Genomic DNA, 18,010 nt, shown 5'->3' with positions numbered 1-18,010 from the left:
TCTACATTGGTTGTATAAAGGACCAATCTTAGAAATTCATATTACCATGCCCCTACATTAACAAGACCCTAAAAGCCCTTTTCACTGGTGCCGGCCTAACTGTCCTATGTAGAAAACCAGAGTAGATATTAAAAATCCTAATACTGTATCACAGGAAGGGGGGGCGAGGTGGAAAAATAACTAAGCAATCAATCATTTCTGATTGCTATTGAAAATCAATGGTGAAGTTGAATTGTTGATAAATATTCAGGGAAAATAACTTTTAGTAAGTTGCCATTCACTGCCTGAAGTTCCTGGAGACTGAATTTGCATTTTCTCTCCCACTTTTGCCAACTAGTAATTATGATTTGAGATTATGTGGAAACCCTTTTTCCTGGTTCCTAGGAGCAAACAGTGGGCTGAATAACTGGACAGAGATGACTCCTATGAACCGGACACATGGGGTGGGGTTGTGAACATCCTTTGTGACATTAGTGTCAAATCCTTCTTGAGCTTCAACGCAAGCTTGACACGTCTATGTTTTACATACAAGGTTGGGGGCACACTTTAAGGAAGGGAAACAAGATACCAAAACAGTTCTAGGGCATCCACTGTCTGGTGGCCTGGAAACTACTACTTTTTCCAGACTTCTTTCTCTGGGTTTATTGAGGGTATCGTGGCTGCCCCAAATTTGATTTTAGTATTAGATGTTAGGGAATGCTAGGATCACAACAATACACTCGCCACACCCAATCCTCCAAGCCCATGTTTAGTGTGACTGAAGACCTCCGTTATCTTGCAAATGCCCAGAGCGGATAAAGTTGGCTACAGGAATGTTTGCCCATTGTTTAAGGCTGTGGTTCTCAAACTGTGCGCCGTGGCTCCCTAGTTTGCTGTTCGGAGTAGCAAGCGGCGCTGCGCACGATTTGGGGAAAAAGAGCATCTGGTCAGGCGTGAATGCTGAAGTTTATTCTAGCCGCAGCGCAACATACGGGGGAGTTAAAAATGCCACCTGAGAATCCTGGAACATGGTTTGGTTCAAGAGCGCACTGCCGCATTACAAGCGTACTTTCAAAGACGTAGCCTCCACATTACTGGCATGCGCAGCTCAGACCGTGGCATTGAGCGTTATTACTGTCTGCTGTGTTGTGCCGTGCAGGACCCTCTTCAGAATTTACCAAAATAGCCGGTAAGTAAGACTAGGGCTGGGAGTGTTGGTTTGTTGAACTGGCATGGGAGGTATTCCTGTGTGTTTGAGCAGTGAGTAGACTGGCTGGCTGCGTTTGTTCAACAAGCAATGATCTGTCCTTGGAGCTGCTCCCTACAGCTCGGGTCACGGCTCATGAGGCAGTTGGGACATATTTGCTGTGACACTGACCCTGATCGACACGAGAACCCTATAATCATGAATAGAAAAGACTATCGACCAGGGTGTTATCTATCAGAAAAGGGGGTTAGATCCGTCCTTAGCAGAGGCATGGTAACTATCACACGGCGCAGAGAGATTTAAATTTGTTGCGATTCTTGAGGATAGAAACTGCGGCATAAGGATGACTTGTGCCTGCTTATTCCAGTCAGTGCGTTTTCCCGCCGTTTCGTTTTCCAGCATAAATTTCCTAACTAGAATGTTAAAGCCCCGGCATAAAACCAAAGGCCTTAATTATGATTTCTATTTTAGCTAGCTCCGTGGAGCCCGCATTTTTAGTGTACTGCCATAATGTAAATGCTGGTGATACTACTATTATAAATGGATGCCATGCCGATCTTCTGCTCAACCTAAGTTTTTTACTAACTAGAATAGAAGTAGATTTACACGCTCTTGTCAATATTTATGTATCCAGGACTAGGCCTCTCTCCGTCATACCTTTTTTTCTGAACTTTCTAACTCAGCACACCGATCGCTATTAGTAAAGTTAAACTACTGGACTCACAGCATTAACTTCAAATACGCCAAAGAAAATGACTTTTGAGTTGGAAGGCTGAGAAACCATTTACTCCTCTTTGCTTTGTGATTCAATACGCAGAACAAGAGGAAGGACTCCGCATTGAAGAAATTGTTCTTCAGCCAACAAACAAATAATAAAGAAAACGTAACCATCGACTGCTGACCTATAATCTGTTCTTTAGCCAGGCATATGTAACCAAACACTATATGTAGGTATACACAAAAAATAGAGGCGCACCTTTATTAAGTAGTATTATGTAATATTTATATTAGGTGTGCTGGTGTGGATACAAGTTATAACATTTCCTTACTTAAATATGTAAGGACACCACACTGACATGCACTTTCACATAACGCCAGAACCTTCTAGAGCTACATATTCAACACATCTGCAGCTTTTGTAACGTATTTTCAATGCAATAGGTCTCTCCTTAGGAAAGTATGAGCTATTGGGGCGAGTGTGAGGCTGGGCGAGGGGTGGGTGTGGATTGGGGTGTGAGGGGGGTGACGAGGGGGTGGCGAGGGTGTGAGGGGGGTGACCAGGGTGTGAGGGGGGTGACGAGGGTGTGATGGGGGAGCGAGGGTGTGAGGGGGGCGCGACGGTATGATCGGTGTGGTGAGGGTGTGTGTGTGGGGTGGTGAGGGTGTGTGTGTGGGGTGGTGAGGGTGTGTGTGGGGTGGTGAGGGGGTGTGTGTGGGGGGGTGAGGGTGTGTGTGTGTGTGGGGGGGGGTGAGGGTGTGTGTGTGTGTGGGGGGGGGGGTGAGGGTGTGTGTGTGGGGGGGTGAGGGTGTGTGTGTGTGTGGGGGGGTGAGGGTGTGTGTGTGTGGGGGGGTGAGGGTGTGTGTGTGGGGGGTGAGGGTGTGTGTGTGTGGGGGGTGAGGGTGTGTGTGTGTGGGGGGGTGAGGGTGTGTGTGTGTGGGGGGGTGAGGGTGTGTGTGTGTGGGGGGGTGAGGGTGTGTGTGTGTGGGGGGGTGATGGTGTGTGTGTGTGGGGGGGTGATGGTGTGTGTGTGTGTGGGGGTGAGGGTGTGTGTGGGGGGGGGGTGAGGGTGTGTGTGGGGGGGGGGTGAGGGTGTGTGTGTGGGGGGGTGAGGGTGTGTGTGTGGGGGGGGTGAGGGTGTGTGTGTGGGGGGGGTGAGGGTGTGTGTGTGGGGGGGGTGAGGGTGTGTGTGTGGGGGGGGTGGTGAGGGTGTGTGTGTGGGGGGGTGAGTGTGTGTGTGTGGGGGGGTGAGTGTGTGTGTGTGTGTGGGGGGGTGAGTGTGTGTGTGTGGGGGGGGTGAGGGTGTGTGTGGGGGGGGTGAGGGTGTGTGTGGGGTGGTGAGGGTGGGTGTGTGTGGGGTGGTGAGGGTGTGTGTGTGGGGTGGTGAGGGTGTGTGGGGTGGTGAGGGTGTGTGTGGTGAGTGGGGTGGTGAGGGGGTGTGTGTGTGTGGGGGGGGTGAGGGTGTGTGTGGGGGGGTGAGTGTGTGTGTGTGTGGGGGGGTGAGGGTGTGTGTGTGTGGGGGGTGAGGGTGTGTGTGTGTGGGGGGGTGAGGGTGTGTGTGTGTGGGGGGTGAGGGTGTGTGTGTGTGTGGGGGTGAGGGTGTGTGTTGTGTGGGGGTGGGGGTGAGGGTGTGTGTGTTGGGGGGGGGGGGGGTGAGGGTGTGTGTGGGGGAGTGAGGGTGTGTGTGGGGGGGGAGTGAGGGTGTGTGTGGGGGGGGAGTGAGGGTGTGTGTGTGTGGGGGAGTGAGGGTGTGTGTGTGGGGGGGGAGTGAGGGTGTGTGTGTGTGGGGGGGTGAGGGTGTGTGTGTGGGGGGGTGAGGGTGTGTGTGTGGGGGGGTGAGGGTGTGTGTGGGGGGGGTGAGGGTGTGTGTGTGGGGGGGTGAGGGTGTGTGTGTGGGGGGGTGAGGGTGTGTGTGTGGGGGGGGGTGAGGGTGTGTGTGTGTGTGTGTGGGGGGGTGGTGAGGGTGTGTGTGGGGGGGGTGAGTGTGTGTGGGGGGGGTGAGTGTGTGTGGGGGGGTGAGTGTGTGTGTGGGGGGGTGAGTGTGTGTGTGTGGGGGGGTTGAGGGTGTGTGTGTGTGTGTGGGGATGTGTGTGTGTGTGTGTGTGTGTGTGGGGTGGTGAGGGTGTGTGTGTGTGGGGGGGGGTGTGTGTGTGTGTGTGTGTGGGGTGGTGAGGGTGTGTGTGTGTGGGGGGTGGTGAGGGTGTGTGTGTGGGGGGGTGAGGGTGTGTGTGTGGGGTGGTGAGGGTGTGTGTGGGGTGGTGAGGGTGTGTGTGTGGGTGGTGGGGTGTGTGTGTGGGGTGGTGAGGGTGTGTGTGGGGTGGTGAGGGTGTGTGTGGGGTGGTGAGGGTGTGTGTGTGGGGTGGTGAGGGTGTGTGTGTGGGGTGGTGAGGGTGTGTGTGTGTGGGGGGTGAGGGTGTGTGTGTGTGGGGGGTGAGGGTGTGTGTGTGTGGGGGGGTGAGGGTGTGTGTGTGGGGGGGTGAGGGTGTGTGTGTGTGTGGGGGGGTGAGGGTGTGTGTGTGTGGGGGGTGAGGGTGTGTGTGTGTGGGGGGGTGAGGGTGTGTGTGTGGGGGGGGTGAGGGTGTGTGTGTGTGGGGGGGGTGGTGAGGGTGTGTGTGTGGGGGGGTGGCGAGGGTGTGTGTGTGGGGGGTGTGTGTGTGGGGTGGTGAGGGTGTGTGTGTGTGTGGGGGGGAGTGAGGGTGTGTTTGTGTGTGGGGGGGAGTGAGGGTGTGTGTGTGTGTGGGGGGAGTGAGGGTGTGTGGGGGGGGGAGTGAGGGTGAGGGTGTGTGGGGGGGGGGGAGTGAGGGTGTGTGTGGGGGGGGTGAGGGTGTGTGTGTGTGGGGGGGGGGTGAGGGTGTGTGTGGGGGGTGGTGAGGGTGTGTGGGGTGTGTGGGGGAGTGAGGGTGTGTGTGGGGGGGGTGAGGGTGTGTGTGTGGGGGGGAGTGAGGGTGTGTGTGTGTGGGGGGGTGAGGGTGTGTGTGGGGGGGGTGAGGGTGTGTGTGTGTGGGGGGGTGAGGGTGTGTGTGTGGGGGGGGGTGAGGGTGTGTGTGTGGGGGGGGGGGTGAGGGTGTGTGTGTGTGGGGGGGTGAGGGTGTGTGTGTGTGTGGGGGGTGAGGGTGTGTGTGTGGGGGGGGTGAGGGTGTGTGTGTGTGGGGGGTGAGGGTGTGTGTGGGGGGGGTGAGGGTGTGTGTGGGGGGGTGAGGGTGTGTGTGTGTGTGGGGGGGGTGAGGGTATGTGTGTGTGGTGGGGGGTGAGGGTGTGTGTGTGGGGGGGGTGAGGGTGATGAGGGTGAGGGTGACAGGGGTGAGTGAGGGGGGTCTGGGTGGATAGGGTGAGGGGGGTGGGGTGGGTGAGGGGGGGTGTGTAGGGTGAGGGGGTATCGGAGCGCTTTACATAAAGAGCAGGGTAGACACATTTAATGAAGAACATTGCATACAAAAAACATAATATAAAACTAACGGAGAATAGCAGAATTGAGAATTGTTCTGAGCAAGAAAGTAAGCTCAAATTCGTGCGGGTCTTGACTTTGTGGTCTCAGTGACCCGAGAGTATCGGTAGTTAGGAGGTTGTAGAGCTGGTGTCGTGATTGTGTGGATTTAAGGAAGGAATTTGCTCATCAAGAATAATTTTGCTTCCTTTTTGAAGAGTAGAGGGGATTTTTCTGATGTATGGTGGAGGTGAGTTCATATTGGCACTGCTCCGGAGAATGCTCTGTTGGAAGTTTTAGTCTTCTTGAAGCGTGAGGGTTTCAGAAGTAGAAGTAGAGTGTTTGGTTAATTTGTTACATTGTTTCAGAATTTAGAAGAGTTTTTTTTTTTTGTGTGGCCTTGTGTAGTTCTGATTGGAAAGTCTTTTTTTGAGTGTAGGGTGCTTTTATTGTAGGATTTTCTCGATTTCCGGAGAAGTTTAAGATGCTGGGGGGGGAGGGATTTTGCTTCCATTTCCGTTCCATTGATCTGAGTTTCCATCTCTCTTCACTAAGGGCTCCGCTGAACCATGGGTTTTTGTCCTTGTCCGGAATTCTTTTGAGGTGTTTTGGAGCGGCTTGGTCGAAGACTTTGGTAATTGACGAGTTGTAGTGACCAGTGAGGTCATTGACGTCTGACAAGTTATTGGGAGGAGTGAGAGCCAAGGTTGTTCCAATCGATGTTTTTTGTGTCTCTTATCCAATGTTTTCGCCTATTTGTTGCGAGAACGTTTTCTTGTTAGCTGAAGGAATTTGGAAGGTGATAATGTGATGGTCTGACCAGTCACAAGGAGTAACCGAATGATTCAATCGTATTTTGTTTAGAGATGATCCAGTCGAGAGCGGCACCCTTGGTGTGAGTCAGCGTTGAGATAGCTTGGATCATGGAATGGTCTGCTAGGAAGGTTTTGAGGGCATTAACCTGCTTGTCCAAGGGGTTATCCCAGTGGAGATTGAAATTGCCAAGGAATATGTAATTGGAGTGAGGGGAAGAATTTGAAGTAATGACTTCCATAAGATGTTCTGCAAATTGTTTGAACCTGGAGGATGGTAGAGTATATGTAGTTTGTGGGAGTGGATACTTGATGATTTAACAGCAATCCCAAGGTATTCAAAAGACATGGGGTTCCGAGTGAAACTTCGAGATGGTGATGTCGGAACGATGCATGCAGGCTACGCCTCCGCCTATCTTGTGATTTCTGTCTAGCCTAATGATGTTGTAGTCGGGGGGGGGGGGACTAGAAGGTCTAGGCATTGTGAGGAGGATTCATTGAGCCAAGTTTCTGTGAGGATGATTATATCCATTTTCCTGTTGAAGGCGAGGTCGGTGATGTCGTTTGAGGAAATCTTTAAAGTTGGTTCAAGATTCTGTGTCAAAGGTTAATGATTGAAGGTTATTCAGGTTTATTCCTCTGTGTATTGAATGGGAAGTTCTGCTTGGGTTGATGGGGACTGTGAGAATAGCGTATTCTTCTTTAGTTGTGGTAGGGCAAACCGGAGTTTCATATAGCAGTAGTAGTGTTTGGATTTCATGGTCTATTATGTTAGGGAGTTTGCATGTGCGCAAGAATCAATTGGTTAGTGGTAGGGAGATCCTTTTTTTTTTTTTTTTATCGCCTTGTCGACTGTTGCTAGACATTTTTCAAGATGTTGAAGTGTAGAAAGAGTTTTCAGCGATTTCTAGGATAACATTTGGTAAGTAGCTTGACCTGACCGGTTTTGGCCTGCCAGAGAGCCTTTAATCACAAAATGCTCCAAAACATGACTTCCTCGGCTTGTCATTAAGTGGAAGTTGCCAACTGATCAAAAAAGTTAGTGCTCAAGCCTTTTTATTTCCTAGTCTTCTCTTGGAAAAAAATGATTCTATTGCCGATTTTACCCTCTTTCCAAATTAATAAAGTAAATATTATTTTAAAAACGAAATACAGTCAACAGTTGACTCGGAGTCTGACTCTGAGAGGATTATGGCGGGGAGCGGGCCGTGCCTGTGCAGGGAGGCCACCAAGTGCCAAAAAGCCAAGTGTTTCAAGCCACATTTTTCGTTACATGCCATTATAGAGGAAGTAGCTGTGATTATTGGCTCTGACAGCTCTGACTCTCAGAGCTTTAAAATTGGGTTGTAAAAATTTGGCGTTGGCACTTGCTGGCCTCGCGCAAGCACATGCCCAGGGTTTGCTTCTGCACTAGCAGCAGCACTTTGCATGCCAGTGCTTACTTGGGTTATTACTGAGGTGGCGTGGTGAAAAAAAAAACTATGGATTGGAATGCAGCCAAAGCGATTGCCAGTGGATGAGATTAATTATAATTCAAGCATTCCAACCATCATGTTCTTTGTACTTCACTTTAGGAACGTATAATAATTACTGAGGCTGTGAATAAATGTAAAATTAATTTCAAGTTATATTTGGCAATTGAAGCATGGTCAGATCGTTTATTTAGATGGCATGCTGCATTAAAAAAACTGAACTTTAGTTGGTAAAAGACAACTAGAGTAATGATACTAATTGCTTTTAAATCCTGGTTGTAGGGAAGAAGCGCGCTGCAGAGAAAAAAACAATCTCACCAGCTGAACCCAGTTAACCAGTTCCTCCAGGCAGAACAGCCATCGTTTAACTACGAGCAGGTACGTGAAGTGGTTTCTACCCAGCTTATATGAACTAAGTCAGAGTTGCTCATGTTTTCTATTGTTGGTTGCAACCGCTGAACTAAAATGCAGCAAACTTTCCACTTACTATTTGTTGGAATGTAGGTTATTGATGGGGGCAAATGTAGGTCTGCCACTGGCAATAAGGCCACTAAAACATGACAGGACCCAGCATAGGTCTTAAAAAATTATTCCTATGCTAAACCCTTGGTAAGGTGGCTGCGAGCAGACGGGCTTAACTTCAAAGACAGGTATGTAAAGCATTTAAAAACATTATTCCTGTAAATATTTAAGACCTAGCACATAATAAAAATTCAACACCAATGTATTAAGATAGGAAATATTTTTATCTTTAAAATGACACCAAAACTACAAATCCAATGTAGGGAACCGTTGATATGAATTTTCAAAGATTTAATAAAATATAGCTCTTAGAAGCTTAAAGCACCATATTGTGATGCCTGCTTGCGATAGACCAGGGCAAAGTCAAAGTTTCAGGCCTGGTGCTGAGCCCTGAGCAGCTACAGCCCCCAGCAGGTCCTGGTCTCAGTTTCTACCTGCACACTTTCTTTTTTGGAGCTTTTTCTCTCGAGCCCCTTGAAGCTCCCAGCCAGTCTGGATTCCGTGTGGAGTTGCCGGCTTGACTTGTGACGAGGTCTGCATTAGCCATCTGAGAGGTCTGTGGTCGGTTTGAACACAAAAGTGAGTCCCAAACAAATATGGCCTCCACTTTTTCAGGGGCCACATCACAGCAAAAGCCTCTCACAATGGCACTCCACCTCTGCTCTCGCAAGAAGCCTCCTGCTAATTAAGGCAACTGACTGATCAAGGCCCTCTTCATTTAGCTGTGACGATACTGCCCCAATCCCTTGTTCTGAAGCATCTGTTTGAACAAATTATTTTGTGTAGTCAGGGGCCTGTAACACTGGTGCTGAACACATAGCAGCTTTTCAAAAGTCTCATGACACTCTGGGGTCCAAATCACCTTCTTGGCCTCTTTCTAGAAGCGAGTTCTATTAGGGGGCCCACAATAGTCACATAATTTTAAAGAAACCTTCTATAGTACCCGGTCAGTCCAAGGAATGCCCTGACCTGAGTCTGGGCAACAGGAGCTGTCCAATCCAAAATAGTTCGAATTTTAGCTTGGAGAGGCTGTACATGACCCCCACCTACCAGGTGACTCAGGTACATCTTAGAACTCTGCCCTATTTGGCACTTGCTTGCCTTAATAGTCAGGCCTGCTTGCTGCATGACCTGAAGCACTTCCCTTAGGTGGTTTATCATCCAGGTAAGCTGCACTGAACTGTTCCAACCCAGACAAGACCCTGTTCACCAACTTTTGGAAGGTGGCAGGTGCATTCTTTGATCCGAAGGGCATTACCATGAACTGATAATGTCCCTCTGGTGTGGAAGATGCTGACCTCTCCTTTGCTCCATCAGTGAGGGCAATCTACCAGTAACCTGAAGTCCAATCAAAAAGTACTCGGGTACTTAGCAGCCCCTAACCTATCAATGAGCTTATCAGCTCTAGGTATAGGGTGAGCATCAGTCTTTGTGACTATATTCCATCCTCTGTAGTCCTCACTGAACCATAACTCATTGGGTCCCCTTGATTATTCAGTTTAGGTACCTGTGTGCTGCTGGTCTGTCAGTTTGGGAGAGTGTACAATCCCCTCCACTTACCCATCTTGCACATTTAGTCGAGTGGAGAACAAGTCTGGCACAGGCTCAGTTTCCTCCTCCACAACCTAATCAGTGACCAGTAACATGGTCCTGTCTGCCCTGTCATGGTGGGGTTTCAATCTATTCACATGCAGGACCCTGTGAGGGTTCCTGGGGGTGCCAACGTCAACCAAATGGGTAACCTCACCCTTCTTTTCTAAGGTGGGATTTGGCCCACTCCACTTGTCATGGAGGGCCCTGGGAGCCACAGGCTCCAACACCCACACCAACTGTCCTGGAGTGTACTCGGGCATTGTAGCCTTTTGATCATACCAGTGCTTCATGAGCTCCTGGCTGGCCTCTAGTTTCTTGTTTGCCTTGTACATGTACTCCGCCATCCTAGATCTCAGGCCTAGCACATAGTCAAACACATTGTCATTGCTTCTTTAAGGGGCTTCTCTAAAGACTCTTAGCAGGCTCAGTGGCCCCCTCACAGGGAGTCCAAACAACAACTCAGAGGGACTGAAATCAACCCCTTTTTGTGGCACCCCCCTGTAGGCAAACAATAGGCATGGAAGGACATCACATCTCCTGTTTCTCTGACAACCCATTTATCATGCCCTTCAGAGTTTTGTTGAATCTCAACTAGACCATTTGCCTGTGGGTGATGGGGGGTGGAAAACTCTTTTGGAAAACCCACTCTGGTGAACATACCAAGCAGTGCTGTAGCCACAGCAGGTGCATCAATGGTTCTAAGAGGTATGCCTTCAGGGCAGGATATCTAGTAGCGTGGTCAACTACCACTAAGATATACCTATTCCCTGATGCAGTAGGTGGGTACAGGGGACCAACACTCTCCATCCCCACCCTTTTCAAATGAACCCCAACCACTGGCAGTGGCATTAGGGGAGCCTTTGTCTTACCCCCTGCCTTGCCACTGGCCTGACAGGTGTCACAGGAGCGGCAAAACTCCTTTGCCTTTTCAGACATAAGTGGCCAATAAAAATGGTCCACCAACCGGTTCCTTGTCTTTCTGTCCCAAATGTCCTGCCATGGGGATATCATGATCCAAAGTCAGGAAGAACTCTCTGTACTTCTGGGGCACGACCAATCTCCTGGTGCCCCCACTCCCCATCCATGAGGTTTCTGGCCCCAGTATAAAGCAGTCCATCTTCCCAGTAGAGTTTGTGAAACTAACTTTCAACCCCCTCCTCTTGCTTAGAAGCAATCCGCCTCAAGCTCTCATTGGTGGGACACACGCTGTCCCTGACTGAACTCTTCTCTGGAGGGTCCACCTGCTCCTGTCAGTTCTGCCAAATCTGACAGCTCCCCCTCCTTGTGCACGTTTTTGTGGGTCTTTGGAGGACTCCTTAGCTTGTTGACCTTCATTTCCCTGGGCTTTCCCTTGGGAAGGGACCTGTTCTCCTTTCTTCTGGTCACCCACCTGATGCTGAATAGAAACCCTGGTTCTCACCCACTCAGCTGATTCCCCCAGCTCTCTGGGGTCTGTCAGCTTAGAGTCCACTAGATACTGGTGTTACTTCTCTTCTGCACAATAAGTCAAAATATGTTCCTTCAAAAACAAATTGTACAATTCCTTGTATGTGTCAACCTTGTTGCCAACAATCCAGCCTTCCAGTGCCTTCACTGAAACGTCGACAAAGTCTACCCAAGACTTTGAGCTCAATTGCTGGGTGCCTCTATACTGCACCCTGTACTGCTCTGGAGTCAGACCAAATCTCTTGACTAAGCATGCCTTCATCTGCTGGTATGATTCTGCATCCTCTCCCTTCAGGGTCAGCAGCCGATCCCTCCCAGCTACTGGAATCAACTCTCAAAGGAGTGCACCCCAATACCTAGAGTGGACCATGCTTATTTTAAGGGCCCTCTCAAAAGCTGCTAGCCACCTGTCAATGTCATCCTCTTCAGTGTCTTTGGGTGCTATGCCCAAGGGAAGCTTAGGTTCAAATCTACCACCCCTGAACATCTCAGCATCTTCTTCACTTTTGCTGCCACCATTCCTTTTCTCCTCCTCCTCCTTCTCACATCTCTTCTCAGCCAAGTCCAGTTTCCTCTGCTCTAAAGCTATCAAAGCTAATTGAGCCTGAAGCTGTCTCTCTGCAAGGGACGGTAGTGGTTCCTGAGTAAGGGACCCTTCCCCACTCCCACTCCACTACCTTGATTCACCTGGCTAATACTAGTCACAATGGAAGAGGTCTCATCCTCACCCCTCCCTTAGGTGAAGTTTGGGGATGGAGGGGCAACATCCTCCCACCCCCCCTTGGTTCACCTCCGCTGCCCTGGCCCAGGTCTTTAGGGACTCAAGCAACCCTGCCTTCCTCGTCTTCTTGGCAGCATGCAGCCCCCTAAGCCTACACTGTCCCCTAAGATCAGCTATCTTCATCTGGGACAATTTAGCCAGGTCCAACTCCATGGTTCCATAGTTTTGGGTCACAAAAAAAACTAGGCACAACAGACTTATAACAATTTGGAAAAATCAAAACAATGGATTAAAAACTATTTAGTCCAAATTCCAAAAATCAAACTCAAAAGTTTTGTTCTAAGGCAATTTTGAGTATTTTTAGAGTTTCAAATAATTCACTGAAAGGTATACTTTTTAAACACTGGTCCTCATCCACACCGCTGTGCACCAAAGGTGGGTTATTGGTAGGGGCAAATGTAGGTCTGCCACTGGCAATGAAGCCACTAACACATGATAGGACCCAGCATAGGTTTTAGAAAATTATTCCTATGCTCAATCCTTGGTAACGTGGCTGCGAGCAGACCGTCTTAACTTCAAAGACCGGTATGTAAAGCATTTAAAAACACCATTTCAGTAAATAAAGACAACACATATAATAAAAATCCAACACCAATTTATAACATAGGGAAATATTTTTATATTTAAATTGACATAAAAATGATGATCCAATGTAGGGAACCGGAGATATGAATTTTCAAAGATTTAATAAAATATAGCACTTCAAAGATTATAGCACCATATTGTGATACCTGCTCGCGATAGATCGGGGGAAAGTCAGTTTTAGGCCAGGCACAATGGAGCCCTGAGTGGCTACAGCCCCGGCAGGACCCAGTCTCAGTTTCTACCTTGCCCCTTGAAGCTCCCAGCCAGTCAGAATTCGATGAGGGTCCGCTGGCTTGTCTTGTGACGAGGTCCCAGTGAACTTCCCTGGAGCAGACATAGAAAATATTTCAAGTTTACTTCAGCGGGACAACCCAGGCCCATATGCGAAGGAAGGCTGGCGGCTTGGCTCTCGCGTTTGCTCCCGGTCGACTATTCTACGAGCGGACTTAGAAGCTTTTCTGGAGCTTTTTCTCGCTGGGTCTCTCGATGCTCCTCAAGTAGCTGGATCCGCTGAGGGTTCGCCGGCTTCAGATTTTTTTCTAGTCCCGGTCAATCTCTGGTTGTTGGAGCTATGGAGCTTTTAGCGGGACGAACCTGGGTGGCTTGGCCGTCTCGAAGTTGAAGGCAGGCGGCCAGGTTGAGTCTGTCCCTCTATGGAGCTTTTTTCAAATTTGGTCCAAAGTTCTCCAAACTTCTTGAACTTCTTCCTGAAGTTCCTCAAGCGTTCCTAAAGTGTCTCAAACTTACGGCAAGGGTCTGGAAGCTCCATGATGGTCCTTGAAAGTTGAAGACTGCAGTTCCCACAGTCCACTGGTACAAAACCCTTACAAATCCACTGAGTCTCCAAGGTGTAGATTTAGTTGGTGATTTTCCAGTTGAGCTCTTTTAACCTGTAGCTTTCAGGGAGTCCACTCTTTAGTTCTTTTCCAGCAAGATAATCCACTCGGCTGCAGTCTCAGATGGTGCAGTCTTCAGAGGTCAGGCCGTAGAATTCTATGCACAGCAACATCTTCTCAGCAGGGTACTTATTGCTTCATTCAGTTTCAAGCAGCAGATATGGAGGGCTCTGTCCCTCTCAGATACTTATTCAAAATTATCTGTGTCAAGCAGCAGGTCACTCCTGACCAATGAGAGCAGGATAACTCCGCAAGGCGATGACCACATCCTGTAGAGTGTGGCATTATTTTGTCCCAGAGTGCATCAAATCTTCCAAATCCGTAATGGCTGATTTTCCAGCAGAGAGTCAAGACATGGCTAAACACACCCCCAGGGATGGCTTATTTCCCTAGACTCTCCCACTACCATCTGCACATACCTTCCTTAAGCCTAGCCCTGACTCTGGGCCAAAAGTGTAACTGACAACCAGGCTTCCCCTCTGCCTTTGAAGAGCATGGTTTACAACTCCACCCCCTGGCCTGGCATTCCTATGGACAATCACACTGCCCTCCCAGCAGAGCTGGTAACCCCATGGGCTCTTTATCACATCTTCAAAGCAGCCTGGCTAATCCACTTAACTCTGACCATTCAGGCCAGACCACTGGAAGGCTGAATTTTGACTTAATAAAAAGAAAGCCTCTTGTATGTACACTTTAGGAGAAATTCGACATTGATATTGTTGGATTTACTACTACCATTCTGGGAATTCTTTGAATGGTCAGACTAGTCCTCTCCTATCAAGAGTTATTATCCAGTAACTTCCTACCATGTTAACCTATGTAAGAAGGGATTTGCAATGGGAAAAATGACTTGGGCCATTTTTCCAGCACCAGGACTTACAAAAACCTATTTTATAAGTACTTGCCTTATATCTACAGGAATCCCACCACATGTGCAACTATGGGAGACTTTAGGGGTTTTGAATCTGTAGAAATATTGCAGATTCTCCTTTTACTGTGCTTCTAGCATCGAAGTCTAATTTGAGCAGCACTTTACCACAATGTGGGGAATGACATTTCACTTTACCCAGGCATATAAAAACTCATTTTCTAATGTACCTAATAGAGAACTGACCACCCACCCCGGGATACCCTGGGGGTCCCTAATATGCCAAAACATTGTCGGTTATCCCATTTTTTAAGTGCACCTACCACCAAAGTCGAGTTTGGGCACAATTTACTTTTTAAAAGCAGTCCTTGCACCAAGGACTGGTTTTAAACTGACCTCCGACTGCAGCAGTGCACACATGCAAGTGCAGGAAAAGCTGCTGGCCTCTATACTGCCATGCCCTGGGGACCTCTGTGCAGTTTTAATCCCCTGCCCTATGATATACTTGGGGCTCATGGGGTAAATCATGCCAATTACAGGGGTACCCTACCATAGTGTATCCTAGTGTATGTTAGTCTAATGTGTTCCTTTCTGCTTCGTACTAGCCCTGGTTAGGCAGAGCCCATGGTCGGTCAAAATCCGTTTCCACCAGCATCAAGCATAATATTGGGTGGTGCCCAGGGTGCAGGATGACTTGCCAGCACCATTTTATTCTATATTGCTATTCTTACTCTGTGGGCCTGGGACTTGTCAAATGGACATGCTCGTTTTTCTGTAAATGTTGCTCTGACTTTCATTGCTGTCACGTTTATGCCACAACACTGACCCAAAACCACCCCAATGAGCACAAACCGCAAATGGCATGCATTCGTACATGTTTCATTTGCCTTGATTACAAAATACACAACAGATATTGGTTGGTTATGTCAGAGAATGGGACCGATAGGCAAACTACTGCCAAGATTTTGATGAAAAACCAATATGTCCGTGCTGTGGCGGAATTGTTGAAGTGATATTTGCTATTACAAATCCTTCTGTTGTACATATTAGCTGCAATTTGGCTTTCTTCATTGTTTGCAAAAATGTGCGATCTTAGATTTCATTAAAAAACTGAATGCTCTTTCTGTGCGGGGTACCAATAAGAATAAGTCAAAATGGTCACCCTCATCATGTGCTACTATTGAAAAATAACAAATAATAGATTGATCATTAGAAAGAGAATAAGTTTAGTTCTTCTTATACTAGTCTTACCTGGATGTTTTGTACTTCAGGCTTATTCCGTGGAGACTGTGGATGAGACCCGGAAGAAACCTGGAAACACTTGCGCAAAGGGAAAGAAAAGAAGACCAGGAACTTTACAGATAGAAATACCTTTCTTATATATTTCTGTTAATTCTTCTCTTCTCCGTCTGAATAATTAAGACGAGTGGGACTGATTTCCATCTTTCTGATTGACAATGAAGAGATTTCGAATGCCAAGTTCGTCTGAGCAAAGTGAAGTTGCGGGTTCTTCTGAAAAAAAAGACGGGAAACGAAAAGCCAAGTACAGAAAGAACGATGACCGGTATCTGGATTATGGTTTCACATGTGTTCAGGTTAATAATGAGGAGCGTCCTCAATGTGTAATCTGTTTAGAAGTTTTGGCTGTGGAATCCATGCTTCCAAGTAAACTTAAGCAGCATCTTGAAAGTCTTCACCCAAATGTGGTTGGAAAGCCAAGGGAATTTTTTTTAAGAAAAGCCAAACTACAAAAGTCCACTTTCTCAAAACAAGCCAAAATGAATAGTAATGCCCTCTTGTCTTCATATCAAGTGGCCCATCAAGTTGCACAGAGTAAAGAACCCCACACAATTGCCGAAGAGCTGATTTTGCCTGCTGCTATTGCTATGGTAACAATCATGCTTGGCGAAAATGCGGGTAAACAGCTGCTGAAAGTGCCTCTTTCTAATAATACTATCAGCCAGAGGATAAATGATATGGCTGTAGATATTAACGATCAGCTCATCTGTAATCTAAGAGGCAAAGACTTTGCACTACAGTTGGATGAGGCAACAGACCACCACAAAGATACCCATCTTATTTGCTATGTCAGGTTTCTATACGAACGAAAAATTGTTGAGGATTTGTTGTTCTGTAAAAAAATCAAAGGTGGGACTACAGGTCAAGTGGGAGAAATGTGTTGGAGTTTGTACAGATGGGAGTCGTTCAATGGCAGGATCCTACCAAGGACTTCAAGCTCACATACGATCTAAAGTGCCTAATGCTGTTTGGACACACTGTATAATAAACAGAGAAGCACTGGTAGCAGGAAACCTTAGTGAAGAACTGCATGGTATTCTGAAAATAGTCATCCAAGTGGTAAATTATATTAAAATAAGACCAATAAAAGCACAATTTTTTGCTAAACTGTGTGAGGACATGGGTGCTGACCACTCATGCCTCTTGTTCTACAGCAGTTCTTGGTGGCTGTCTCTTGGTAACTCCCTGCATAGAGTGTATGAGCTGAGGAATGAAATATACTCCTATCTTCATGATGATGAACATTGTTTTGCTGACAAATTTATTGATGCAGACTTTCTAATACAAATGGCTTTTCTTTCTGATCTATTTGAAAAACTGAATGCACTGAACAGGTCCTTGCAAGGCAATAATACTAACATCTTGCAACTGTCAGACAAAGTTTCAGGCTTTAAGAAGAAAGTGATCCTTTGGAAAAGCAGTGTAAGCAAAGGTGACTATAAATGTTTTCCTTCGTTGGACCAGTTTCTGCAGGACAATGAGAAGGCGTTAAAGGAGGAACTGAGGACAGTTTTTGTTCTGTATTTGTCTCAACTGCATTTTTACCTTGACAAATATTTTCCAGAGGAAGAAGTGCAGCCAATAGAATGGGCGAGAGACCCCTTCAATGCTGAGATACCTCGGCATTTCAACCATGAGGAAGCAGAACAGCTTATTGATGATTCATGTGACTTCATGTTGAAAGTAAAGTTCCAGTCTCAGTCACTGCTTGAGTTCTGGTGCCAAACTGGAGATGAATACCCTATGATAAGCAAGAGAGCCCTGCGTGTTTTGATCCCGTTTGCTACTTCGTACCTTTGTGATGCTGGTTTCGCGGCATTTGCAGTGATAAAGTCAAAATCGAGTGCAGAAATTAACCTTGAAAAAGAAATGCGTGTTTTGATGTCAAAAATAACTCCAAGATTTCAGGAGCTATGTAAGGAAAAACAAGAACCTCCACCTTACTAAGATTTTTAGGGTAAATTCGGACTCTGTTGTTTTTCCTGTTCATTAAAAAGATATTTTATTATACAGAAGTTTATAAACTGTTGTGTGGTTAAAAAAAAGTTGTCATGGAAACTTATTTGGCTATTAATCTTGTGTATCGTTTCTCACTTAATGAGTTTTTATTAAACAACTGTTATATTTTTATTTGTTACAAATATGATTATAATGCCATCATTGCATCCCAATTAATTTAAGGAAAACAGGAAGTACTCCTGAGGTTGGGCTTACATCCCCACCTGCCCACCGTAAAAACATGGTGGGGAGGCGCCGCCAACTGCCAATTAGGTCAAGGGAGCAACCAGTCAAATAAGTTTGGGAACCACTGTTTGAAGGTGTCCCCAGGAGTCCTTCCCACCCACTAGCTCTTGGTACGCATAATTGTGTCATCTCCAGGCATCCACCTCCGAACACTTCTGGACCGC

At 47.5% G+C, this 18,010-nt stretch overlaps 2 protein-coding genes across 2 annotated transcripts in view; both read left to right on the top strand.

The window, feature by feature from the left end:
* LOC147706732 (zinc finger BED domain-containing protein 5-like) overlaps positions 1-18,010 on the top strand; it is a 117,473-nt gene that overhangs the window by 57,594 nt on the left and 41,869 nt on the right. The window contains exon 2 of the mRNA XM_086925879.1: positions 7,895-7,990. The gene's annotated coding sequence lies outside the window, so the exon portion shown is untranslated. The remainder of the gene's footprint in view (positions 1-7,894; positions 7,991-18,010) is intronic.
* Positions 16,722-17,549, top strand: LOC147706733 (protein FAM200A-like). The gene has a single exon (XM_086925574.1). It carries the CDS (start codon positions 16,722-16,724, stop codon positions 17,547-17,549), a length of 828 nt encoding a protein of 275 aa, XP_086781700.1.

Source organism: Lissotriton vulgaris, chromosome 6, assembly GCF_964263255.1.
Source record: "Lissotriton vulgaris chromosome 6, aLisVul1.2, whole genome shotgun sequence".
Taxonomy (NCBI): domain Eukaryota; kingdom Metazoa; phylum Chordata; class Amphibia; order Caudata; family Salamandridae; genus Lissotriton; species Lissotriton vulgaris.
This window is presented reverse-complemented; position numbering and strand designations above follow the sequence as displayed.

Excerpts from the sequence above, each read along its gene's own strand:
- LOC147706733 (XM_086925574.1), top strand. The coding sequence starts at position 16,722 with ATGGGTGCTGACCACTCATGCCTCTTGTTCTACAGCAGTTCTTGGTGG.